Source organism: Loxodonta africana, chromosome 16 (assembly GCF_030014295.1).
Source record: "Loxodonta africana isolate mLoxAfr1 chromosome 16, mLoxAfr1.hap2, whole genome shotgun sequence".
NCBI classification, from domain to species: domain Eukaryota; kingdom Metazoa; phylum Chordata; class Mammalia; order Proboscidea; family Elephantidae; genus Loxodonta; species Loxodonta africana.
In genome coordinates, this window is record NC_087357.1 from 72,445,284 (window position 1) to 72,458,257 (window position 12,974).

At 36.8% G+C, this 12,974-nt stretch overlaps 1 protein-coding gene and 1 pseudogene across 3 annotated transcripts in view; both read left to right on the top strand.

The window, feature by feature from the left end:
- The window catches only part of ADK (adenosine kinase), a 569,500-nt gene that overhangs the window by 59,803 nt on the left and 496,723 nt on the right, over positions 1 to 12,974 (top strand). For all 3 annotated transcript variants that reach the window (XM_064269749.1, XM_064269750.1, XM_064269751.1), the window contains one exon: positions 5,276 to 5,329. In XM_064269749.1, the coding sequence (XP_064125819.1) occupies positions 5,276 to 5,329 (54 nt within the window). The remainder of the gene's footprint in view (positions 1 to 5,275; positions 5,330 to 12,974) is intronic.
- The window catches only part of LOC135227957 (large ribosomal subunit protein eL33-like), a 38,411-nt pseudogene continuing 36,845 nt past the window's right edge, over positions 11,409 to 12,974 (top strand).

The window sequence follows — 12,974 nt, forward strand, 5'->3', positions numbered from 1 at the left end:
GTCTTTTTGTTGTTGGGGTTTTGCAGTATCTTTTTTTTTTACAGATTTTGAATATTAGACGCTAATTGGATATGTCATAGCCAAAATTTTTTTCCCAGTCTGTAGGTACTCTTTTTACTCTTTTGGTGAAGTCTTTTGATGAGCATACGTGTTTGATTTTTGGGAGCTCCCAGTTATCTAGTTTCTCTTCTGGTGTTTGTACATTGTTAATAATGTGTTATGTACTGTTTATGCCATGTCTTAGGGGTCCTAGCATTGTCCCTATGTTTCTTCTGTGATCTTTATTGTTTTAGATTTTATATTTAGGTCTTTGATCCATTTTGAGTTAGATTTTGTGCATGATGTGAGGCATGTGTCTTGTTTTATTTTTTTGCAGATGGATATCCAGTTACGCCAGCACTATTTGTTAAAGAGACTATCTTTTCCCCAGTTAACGGACTTTGGGCCACTGTCAAGTATCAGCTGCTCATAGTGGATGAATTTATGTCCGGATTCTCAATTCTGTTCCATTGGTCTATGTATCCATTGTTGTACCAGTAGCAGGCTGTTCTGAGTACTGTGGTGGTATAACAGGTTCTAAAACCAGGTAGTGTGAGGCCTCCCACTTTGTTCTTCTTCTTCAGTAATGTTTTACTTACAGGGGCCTCTTCCCTTTCTATATGAAGTTGGTGATTTGTTTCTTCATCTCATTAAGAAATGCCATTGGAATTTGGATCGGGATTGCATTGTATCTATAGATTGCTTTGGGTAGAATTGACAGTTTCACAATATTGAGTCTTCGTATCCATGAGTAAGTTATGTTTTTCCACTTACGTAGGTCTCTTTTGGGTTCTTGCAGTAGTGTCTTGTAGTTTTCTTTGTATAGTTCTTTTACATCTCTGGCTAGATTTATTCCTAAGTATTTTATCTTCTTGGAGGCTCTTGTAAATGGTACTGATTTGGTGATTTCCTTTTCGAAATTCTCTTTGTTGGTGTAGAGGAATCCAACTGATTTGTGTATGTTTATCTTGTATCCTGATACTTTGCTGAAATCTTTTGTTAGTTCCAGTAGTTTTCCTGTGGCTTCTTTGAAGTTTTCTATGTATAACCTCATATCATCTGCAAATAGGGATACTTTTACTTCTTCCTTACCTATTTGGATGCCCTTTATTTCTTTTTCTTGCCTAATTGCTCTGGGTAGGACCTCCTAGCACAATGTTGAATAAGAGTTGTGATAAAGGGCATCCTTTTCTGGTTCCCCTTCTAAAGGGGAATGCTTTCAGATTCTCTGCATTTAGGAAGATGTTGGCTATTGGCTTTGTAAAAATGGCCTTTATTATGTTGAGGAATTTCTTTTTTATTCCTATTTTGCTGAGAGTTTTTTTTTTTATCATCAATGGGTATTGGACTTTGGCAAATGCCTTTTCTGCATCAGTTGATAAGATCATGTGTCTTTTGTTTCATTTATGTGATGAATTACATTGATTGTTTTATCCTGAGACTTTAAAATAGAAGGTTGTTTATGGGAAAGAATCAAAGAAGGGAGAGGAGATGGAGAAGGTAGGAAACAGAGAAAAGCTGTCTCTTTTTTGACCTAGTGAGGAAGGAGAAGGAGCTCTGGTTGTACAGTGGTTAGAACTCTTGACTGCTAACCAAGAGGTTGGTGGTTCAAACCCACCTGCTGCTGCTTGGGAGAAAGATGTGGCAGTCTGCTTCCATAAAGATTAGAGCCTTACAGCCTTGGAAACCCTATGAGGCAGTTCTACTGTCTCCTATAGGGTTGCTATAAGTAATAATTGACTCATTGACAATGGGTTTTTTGGTTTGATTATGAAGGAGACTTATTACTCCCTTTTTTATGCCACTTTTATACATTGTTCCTGACTTTATTGTAACACTTATCATAGTATATGCAGTTATTTTTCTTCTGATTTGCTTACTAAATTGTGATCTCTCTAAGGGCAAGAAATATGTGTGTAATTTATCCTTAGAGGAGGAAGGAAAGTAACATTCATTGAGCACCTGATGTGGGTGTACCAATCACTTTGCTAAACCTCAAATCCAGTGTGGTCTTCAAACTTTTTGATATTCATATTCTACAAAAATCTTTTCGTAAATGAGGACTTGCTGGCACAATGAGTTAATATCCATAATTTCGTCATAATTTTAAGTAGAACTGATAAATCATTCTTTAAAAAAAAAAATTGCCTTCAAGTTGATTCCCACTCATAACGGTAGATTCTAAATACCATAGTGATTTGACACCTATTGTAATCTACTTACAAGATTACATGAAGCTCCCTTTTAACATTTGAAAATTTTGTATTCCTTTCTCTCTGAATTTGTAATTGTATTATACTTTTTCCCACCAGATTTTATCCTTATGTAATATATTTTTGTATATGAATGTATTTTATGCATGTAACATATTGTAGTGAAGAGCTCGGCTGCTAATCAAAAGGTCACCAGCTGATCCTTGAAACCTTATGGGGCAGTTCTACCCTGTCCTATAGGAACACAACTTGAAGGTAACAGGTTTTTTTAATATATATATTAAAAAAATATATATTAGTCTATAATATTTTATGTATTGAAGTCTTTCTTGCATAACAACAAAAATATGTATGTAAATTGAACTAAAAAATATCATTTAGTCACTGAATTACAATTAACAGATAATTACTAAACCCCAAAAAAGAAAAAAACCCAAACCTGTTGCCATTAAGTTGATTCTGACTCATGGCAACCCCATGTGTGTATTACAGAGCAGAATTACTCCATAGGGTTTTCATAAATGTATTAAAATGTTACTAAATAATTCTTAAACCAGAAAACATTAAAAATTATTGGAAGTGTACCTTTTAATGATATGGATGAGACTTTTTTCAATTAGTTCTACCTTTTTTGGATAAATAATACTTATTGCTAAAATAGGGCAATGTTTGTCAATCAGGATAGATTCCAGCTGGGACAGCTCTCAGCATCTGGGCAGTGTCTACAGGCGGGCCTTGCCCTCGGCCTCTGTCACTGGCCCCCACTCAGGCCTGGACTCTGCTGCAGGGCACCACTTGGGAAAGTGTTATAGCCCTTTTGGCTCCACTGTCAAGTGCCTGGGGGCACCCCACTCTCCTAGCAAATCTGTCTCTTCACTTTGTGGATCAGCAAGCTTAGCTCTAACAGCAAGTGCCTGGAGGTACCCCACTGTGCCAGCAAGTCTGTTCCCTAAAGGCACTCAGCCCACATTCCGTTGGTTGGGAAGCTCACCACAGCTGTCTTGCTCCCCTGCCCCTAGTGTCGCTGCACTGTCTTGTGCTGTCTCATGCCATCTCCAGTGTTACAGCTCTCTTCTCCTGGGTCTAGGAGGTTCTCAGTGCAGGGACCCTGGGTCCAAAGGATGTGTTCCCCTCCCAGATCTTCTTGGTGGTAGTAAGGTCCCCCTCCACCCTCTGTGGGATTGGATCTTTTGTAAGCCCACTTCTTCCATCAAGACAACAAAGTGCCCAATGTCCGTGGTGGGCCATAGACACCTTATTTGCATAGTAATTGACCAGTCACTGCAAGATTGTGGTCTAGCAAATAATCTTGGCAGAACTATAGGCTCAGAAAGACCATATATAAAGAGAAACCCATGGCACTGTGTTGTCTGTATGACAACCATCTTCTGATACGTAATGCTCAGGATATAGTTGAAAGGGCAAGGAGCCTTGTTTTAAGTTCGTTGCCTAGAAGAAATAAATTGGCACTGTCTTTGTTGTTTTGTATTGGAAACACTCTTAGCTTTGCTTCCTAGGACTCGTCCTGAAAAGTGATGCATTCTTTGATGATGATCAGCGGATGGAAGAGAGAAACTTTTTAAATGAAAAAATTATCATCAACTTGTTTAAATATAGAACATCCTATCACAATTCCCTATTTCTAATTTCTAACTTCAGTCTTTAAGGAAATAAGGTATAAAATAGGAATCCCAGCAGTCATTTTGTGGTATCTTAATTAAAGAAGGCTTTGCACACAAATATATTATGAATCAGTCCTTGTTTAGCACTCTAGGCATTTTTACACTCCAGATAATACAATATAGTTACATTTAGGATGGTGTCGTGGATTGCATTGTGTTCCCCCCAAAATATGCGTCAAGTTGGCTGGGCCATGATTCCCAGTGTTGTATAATTGTCCTCCATTTTGTGATTTGATGTAATTGTCTCCCATTTTATGGTATTGTGTCATTATTCTCCATTTTATGTGTTTTAAATCCTAAACCTCTATTAGTGTGGGTTGTATCTTGAGTTACAGCCTTACTTAAGTCACACCCTTACTTAAGTCACACACCCTCACTTAAGTCACACCCTCACTCAAGCCACACATTTGGTTGAGTCACACCTTTTATCTTACAAGAGATAAAAGGAGAGAGAAGCAGAGAGAGGAGGAACCTGAATATCACCAAGAAAGAAGAGCCAGGAGCATAGTGCATCCTTTGAACCCGAGGTCCCTGTGCTGAGAACCTCCTAGACCCGGGGGAAGATTGGTGGGTAACGGCCCTTGTGAAGGAGGAGGTAGGAAAGTTGTACCAGTGTGACTTGTGCAACAGGGTCTCTGATACATTAGCAGGCAAATTAGATTAAGGAAAGGTTGAGTACAAATGGAATTGAGGATATGGGAATTGCTGTCCATTAAACTGTTTCTGTTTCCTCTTCAGAAAGCTGTTTACCTTTAGCAGTACAAATATATACCACTTTGAAAGATCTCAGATCTAATATTTAAGGCAACTTCTATTTTATAGAGAGGGCAACTGAGACTTAGGTGAAGTACTTGCCTGTGGTTATTAAGCTAGTCAGTGGTTCAGTGAAAAGCTCCAAAACTTACTCTTACCCCTATGTCTTACAACCTAGTACATAGGCTGGTACACAATAGATGCTTTCTATGTACTTAAGAGTAGCTATTTTGCTTTTTGAACTGTAATACTTAATGTTGTAGTAGTTTCTTTAATTTTCAACTGCTGGGTGAGCATAATGTTGCAGATGATTCCCTACATAAGAATGTTAAAGATACCTCGTGTTTTCAAACCATGGTCCAGTTGATCTCCCTTCAGCCCCTCGGGTGGTGTCCGTAGAAGTGACTGGTACCTCAAGATACCATTTGCTTGGACATTCTTGGTGTTTATCAGTTAAGACAGAGACCTGTAACAGTTAGCAGTGCTTTGTTTGGTGGGTTTCAACTGACGTTACTGATACTACAGTCAGATGTCCATGAGGTAAATGTACTTTTAAGTTTATATGACAAGTATGTTTTTGTGTTACAGGTATTCTCTGAAACCAAATGACCAAATCTTGGCTGAAGACAAACACAAGGAACTGTAAGTGTATTAAACCCTAGGTTATACGTACTCTGTCAGTGGAGTGGATATAGTGAAAATGGATTTATAATATTATATGGAATATAAAATGTAAAGGTGTAATTGATACCATGTCCTTGATCCTAGTAGGATCAGGTAGTCTGCACTAAATATTGAGGAAGGTTAAAAGGAAATAATTATTCCCATATATGCATTCCATCATCTAGGCTAAGGATATATTGGGAAATGTATCATTTTATTTTCTTTTCCTAGATAAAATATTAAATTGTTAATTTTTGGCTCTTACTCATTTCACTCCCCCCCATTAAAAAATTAAAGATGTAGAAATATAATTTTGTTTCATTGTTGCTTTGTGAAAAAGTAAATACCTAGCTATTGGTGCGTAGTTGTTAAGTGCTACAGCCACTAACCAAAAGGTTGGCAGTTCAAATCCACCATGCACTCCTTGGAAACTCTATGGGGCAGTTCTACTCTGTCCTATAGGGTCGCTATGAGTCAGAATCGACTCTATGGCACTGGGTACTGGGTTTTAGCTATTGCTTACAGGTAAAACACTTTAAGTATAAAATTTGAAGTGGGGGTAGAATTTTGTCTCTTCTTTAAATTTTAGGCTAAATGACCTATTCTCCTTTGCCTGTGTAGTTACAAATCTGTTGGAATACTATGCAGTTATTAGAATGTTTTGGAATAATATTTAGTATCATGAGGATTAAATAGGTGAAAAGCTTGCTACAGAATTATGTATCCTGGAAGGAAATTAAAGTAGTTCTCTGAGTGATGGGATTATGGGTGAATTTTATTTTCCTTTTTGTACTTCCCTAATCTTTTCTAATGGGTTGTTTTATTTCTGTAACCACAAAGAGAACTTGATGAAAGAAATTCTAAATTTTTCAAACTCGAAGTGTTCATTTAATATGAGTTGGAATCTACTTGATGGCACCCAACAATAACAACTGAGAGTTGAACTTTTTCAATTTTGTAAGGATAATTGGTGAGCCAAGTGAGCAAACATAATGGGGCCTGAAGGGCACATGCTTTTTTTTTTTTTTTTTTATTAGTGCAATATGAGTCTTCTGTTTTCTGAATAACTAATGCTTACATAACAAAGATCATGTACTTGCTGGTGTATGATTGATTTGACATTAGTTGATAATTTCCTTAATCCTTTTGACTGTTGGCTCTCTGACTTGTGGTTTTTGACTTACACACTAAAGAAAACTCTCAACTGAATATGCCACCATGTTTTAGTTTTCTAGTGCTGCTATGACAGAAATACCACGAGTGGGTGGCTATAACCGAGAGAAATTTATTTCCTCACAGTCTAGGAGGCTAGAAGTCCGAAATCAGTTTGCCAGCTCGAGGGGAAGGCTTTCTCTCTGTCGGCTCTAGGGAAAGATCCTTGTCATCAATCTTCCTCTGATCTAGGAGCCTTTCAGCATAGGGACCCCAGGTCCAAAAGAGACACTCCCTTCCTGGTTCTTCATTTTGGTGGCATGAGGTCCCCCTGTCTCTCTGCTTGCTTCTCTCTTTTATATCTGAAAAGAGATTGACTCAAGCTACAACCTAATCTTGTAGATTGAGTCCTGCCTTGTTAACATAACTGCCTCTAATCCTGCCTCATTAACATCATGTTGTTGTTAGGTACCATCTAGTCAGTGCCAACTCATAGTGACCCTCACTATAGGACAGAGTAGAACTGCCCCATAGGGTTTCCAAGGAGTGGCTGGTGGATTTAAACTGCCAACTTTGTGGGTAGCAGCCGAGCCCTTAACCACTGCACCACCGGGGCTCCACATTACCATCACAGAGGTAGGATTTACAACACATAGGAAAATCGCATCAGAAGACAAAATGGTGGACAAACACGCAATACTGGGTGGGAACTATGGCCTACCTAGCCACATTGATACACATTTTTGGGGGACACAATTCAATTCATAACACGCCATAAGAGCAGAATATTAATTTTTAAAAATTCAACACAGCCGTTCATAAAAACTGCTCATAAATAATCATATTGTGTCTTTGTAATTAAAATAGCTAAGATCTCTTTGTGTTCAAGTCCAAGGTTTTTAAAGTACCATTAAGAGACATGCATATAAAGTAAAATCTAATTATCCAATTAAGGCCATGCATTGTTCTCATAAAACATAATTTTTGATTCTTATTCTAACCTCTAAAAAACTATATTGATTCAGCATGATATTGTAAAAATGCCATGTACTTTTGAAAATGTACTTTGATTCTGTGTATACCATAATTGAGAGCACGACTTTATGTGGTATTAATATGTTTTCATTAAAAATATTCTTGTGTTCCTGAAATCTGGTGATTTAGATTCCATATGCACTTAGTCACTCATGCTCCACGAATATACTTGTTATTCCTTTGCCTGGAGAAGACTGACATGCAACAGAACAGGAACAGACTGGTCAGAAATGACAGTGACATTTGTTTTTCTTAAGTTCCTGTTTTCTATTTTACACATTGAAGGCTCTTTGGGCGATATATTTAAGTACGAAAACCAAGCAGTTAAAATTGTGATTGATCAAAAGCTTTGGGGTTTATACTTTTTCTCTGTCCATGATCAGATGATTGACTGGACTCATTAATCTTCCACAGATTTTTCTCCATCTCTCAGAGTTGTAAATAGAGTAATTTAAAATGAATTAGAAAAATTTCACCATTTTATTCAGTAAAGTCTTTTGTTTCACCTACTTGCTAGTCACTATGTTAGGCACTACTTAAAGAAAAGCTGTTGACTTCATTTATTAATGGGGATTTATTCATATATTTGATATTACTTCATATTTCAAGACAGTGTCATAATTGGAGATTTTATAATAGTGGGTTTCTTACTGTTGGATACATCTACAGTCATGGAGGATGAAATAATTTTGATTCACTTATGAATATCTAAATTCTGTATTACTTTGAATAGACTATTGAGAGATCTGATCTTAAGTGTTCAAAGAAGAAAAATTACAAGTTGGCTGAAGTTAGGGCTAAATCCCAAAGGCAAATAAAAATAAGTTCAGAAGTATCCATGGCACTTAACACAGGTAGCAGTAACCTAATATCTGAAGTTTTTTTCCGTTTGCTTTATAAAAAACCAACTTTATAAGGCATGGGGAAAGCCCCTTTTAAAAACAGATTTATATTTATGTGGGTTTTCAAATAGCCACCAAGGTGAAGGGTGAACTTTTGTGAGTGTGCATGCTGTTGTAGAAATGAAGTATATTTTACCTTCTAATATTGAAAGAATTGTCTTTAATGCCTATTTTTATGTCAAAAATTATTGTCAGAATTACCCAATAATTTTTTTTTAATTTGATTTGTAAAAATTATATCGTTTTTGAGTTTTTTTTAATCAATTTAGGATTGTGATGAAATGGAAGAAAATAATGTATACAAGAGGAATGAAGCAAGGGTATTGGAAAGGGCACTCTTCGGTCTTGCGATGTAAAAAGATTGCAGTTTCTTGGAGAACATTGTCTAATTTCTAAACCAGCAGGGGAGATTGATAAGTATTTAAGTCATATGTTTAAGAATATGTTCAGAGTAGTTAGAAACATTCAGTAACACCTGGTACACACTTAAATCCATTCGTAATAATGTGTGCAACTTAGCAGTTCTCTGAAGACATTAAGATTGTTTTGGTAAGAATGATCTAAGAACTGATAGCCTATAAAAAAAAAAAGAATTTTTTTTTTCTCTATAGAGCTTAACAAATTTTGTTCATGAAAAAATATATTTGCTTAATTAGGAAGGAAAAAAAAAAACCTGGCAGGTAAAAAGTCCAAATTGAAATACAAGACAATTAGTACCAACAACATGATTAAATGTGTATTAATGTTTTTTCAATACTTATGAGGTACATTTTTTTAAAAATGTGAATATTTTTATGGTCCCACTCTCAGAGGTCACTTTCTTTCATATCTTTTAAATTATAGAACTTTAATTCTAGAAGTGAACCCTAGAATTAGTATCTGTATTTTATCACAAATATGCTGAGATTGACAGGGATAAGGTGACGGGACACACAGCTAGTAATGGAAAAGCTGGACCAGAGTCCAAGTCTGATTCCCATTCATGTGCTTTTTCTTTCACACCAGACAGCTCCCCAGGTGTGCACTGATTATGGAAAAAAAGACTAATACCCATTGCAAGACTCAGTTACTGATTGTAATTGAACTCATTAGCTGTGTCAAGACTCAGTGGCTAATTAACTTAATATCACAGTGTTGTGGTTTGGTTTAAGAAATCACCTCAGACCGATAGCTGATGCTGAGTGAGTTGAGGAGAGAATCAACCAAATACTGTATATATAAAAATACAAGGTACTTCCCCATTCTTCCAAGGAAAGGATACAATACAAAGTTTTTTAGGTAACTTGATATAAAAAGCTTTTATAGATGTTTTTAAAAAACAAAAAAACCAAACCCGCTGCTATTGAGTTGATTTTGACTCCTAGCAGCCCGATAGGACAGAGTAGAACTGCCCTACAGAGTTTCCTGGGCTGTAAATCTTTATGGAAGCAGACGGTCACATCTTTCTTCCACGGAGCAGCTGTTGGGTTAGAACCGCCAACCTTTTGGTTAGCAGCTGAGTACTTTAACCACTGGACCACCAAGGTTCCTTATAGATGCTTATAAAATACTCAAATTTATGCTTGTAGTTTAACTTTGTCACATTATGTATTTTATAACTACATCTTATTCAGAATCTTCAACACTGGCATTTTTGTCGCCATTGGAGCCCTTTTTTTCCTGAAACATATCAATCCTTTTCCTCTAAGCTGTTTGATTCTGTGTACGATGCTGTCATTGGAAATTTTATTCTAAGCCATAAATGCCTCTTCTAATTACAGGAGAGATGTTTTTACAAATTTATTTCTATATGTTCATGATCTTTGTGAGGTAACTATTTACTATGTTGCTTTTTAAATTGATCTTTAAAAAACATTGTATAATAGCATTCACTGTATGTACTCACGCCTCCACAGGTCACTACTACCTCTGCGTCCGGCTTCCCTGGCTCGTTTTCATTGATGTCATCGGGTGACTTCCTTAACACTCTCAAACTAGCATTGATTGAGGTCATTTCAGGTTCAGGCGTAGTCTGTAAATGGTTTTCGACCAATCATTGATCAGAGTTATATCCATTCACTCCTTTGATGAACTTTCAACTATGTTTCCACTTTAAAATCCTAGGATTTAACAGTTTTTCTTATCTATTGTTATCCTTGTGGTGGTGGTGTGCTGTTCATTCTATTCTGGTTTGTAGTGACCCTATACATCAGAGTAGAACTGCCCCATAGGGTTTCCTAGGCTGTGACCTTTATGGGAACAGATTGCCAAGTCCTTTCTCCCATGGAGCCACTGGTGGGATCGAACTGCTGACCTTTTTGTTAGCAGCTGAATATTTAACCACTGCACCACCAGGGCTCATTCTGTAATTGTACTTAGGTTGTAAAATTTCTGAAAGGTTTACTTAAATATTTTGTTGTTTAAAAGAAGATAACTAACACTGTAATAAGAATTTGTAAGAACTCAGCACAAGGAATAATTGTAGAATAAAATCTGGTTTTATATTAATGCATGTATGACATGTAAAGAAGGAAAAAAAGTAAGTCATTAGAGATAAAATCTTAAAACCTTTAGAAGATTAATCCTAAATTACCACTTTCTTCTTCTGGAGAAATGTCTGCTGCCTTGGACCTAGCATTAAAAAAAAAAAAAATTAGGACTTAGTTTATGTGTGAATTTTGCTGTAGACTATAGCAGAATCAATACGAGTATTACAAAATAAGGAATTTATTATAGGAATTAAACCTTCAACTGTGGGAGGAAGTGAGGACGTAAAGATCTAGAAAGGACCAAAGAAAAGTTACTAACCAGCCATGGTGTAGGTTAATGAATCTGAGCCTTTTAGAAACTGGTAGGCATGTCCAGCTGCTGGAGTGAAACTGTAAAGGGGCTAGTGAGATGTTGTGGCTGCCGAGTCTTTGAATTTTTACCGAAGCATCTGGTGGTAGGTGTGGGGTTGCTGTTAGTCAGCAGGGCTGGCAGCCGGGAAGATGAGCTTGAGGCAGAGTGAGGTAAGTAAGGACAATTGGAATCCTGCCCTTACCTCTGTGTTTGTCCTTCACTACCTCTAGCCAGTTTCCACTCTGTCCTGTAGGGTCGCTATGAGTAGGAATAGACTTGATGGCACTGGGTTGGGTTGGTTTTGTTACCTCTAACCAGTGACCACCTCCGGAGTGTAAGGGCTGCCTCGCTTCTGTACTACAGAGTTTATACCGATGTCCCATGAGGCTAATCTTACCTGAAACCTTACAGGAAGAGGTAGTTCTTATTTAGCACTGACATGGTATAAAACCATCACACTTGAGTTAATCACGTCAGAACGTCATTTTCTCATTTGTAAATTGGTGATAGTTCCATATTATTTTACAAGATCTAATGAGGATTAGATGAAATTATAGGAGTCCCTGGGTGGCACAAATGGCTAAGTGCTCAACTTGTAACAGGAAGGTTGGCAGTTGGAACTAACCCAGAGGCGCCTCAGAAGACAGGCCTGGCAATCTGCTTTTGAAAGGTCACAGCCTTGAAAATGCTATGTGCACCTGGGATCACCATGAGTTGGAGTCGACTCTGTGTCAATGAACAGTAACAGATGAAATTATATACGTAAATAAAAAGAAATTATATATTTGAAAATGTTTTGAACTGTGAATAAGCGTGTAAAGTTAAGTTGTAGTATAGGTTATTGTGAGTATGTATGTTGATGACTATAAAAACTCTCTTGAACTGACTACTACTTTTAGAGAGCCTGTCTCTCAAATATCATTGTGGGTTTAGGTTAGCTCTTTGCTGTTTTATTATTGTCCATTAAACCAGTAATTTCTTCAGTCAGCTATTTCTCCCCTTTCGGTCTACTCATTTACCTCTCTGGGTACAGTTTCTGAACTTTTAGCATAAAATTCTTCAGAAAAAGAAATAGTAATGGCTTCTTTTCTCCCTATCCCATCAGTATTTTTTGGTGAGTATGAGATGTCTCTTGGAAACTTTATCCAGAGCTTTTCTGTCCAAGCATAGTTCTCTGATGCCTTGCTATAGATACTTTGGCAGTATTTCACTGTGTGACAGCTATAGATGAATGTTCACTGAGGTAACATGCGATGGCGAGAGCAGAAACTGCTGGCGTGGTGAACTCTTTTTCTCCTTGATCTACAACAAATAGGAATATTTGTTTGAGAATGAAGCTGTGACAGATATTTGTATGGAAAGTAATATAGACGGTATGCCACGATTGTCTATTTTCCCGAGGAATTAGGAGTCAATCCTTTGGAAATGATATATATTTGAGGATATTAGAGGAACTTTTAGTATCTATTAGTAGGTATGTATTCTAATCCTTGAAAACATTTTCTATACTCATTATAATTTTTTATTTCTTTTTGGAAAGTATTGAACAATTGAATAACACATGTTTTTAAAAGCAAGGGAGGGAGGATATTATTTTAATTATTTTCATGATCTCATTAATCTTCATAGTAATCTTATAAATAGATGTTATACTCATTCCCATTTCATAGATGTGAAAACTGAGACTTGGAGAGACTTTGTTATAGTAGAAAAGG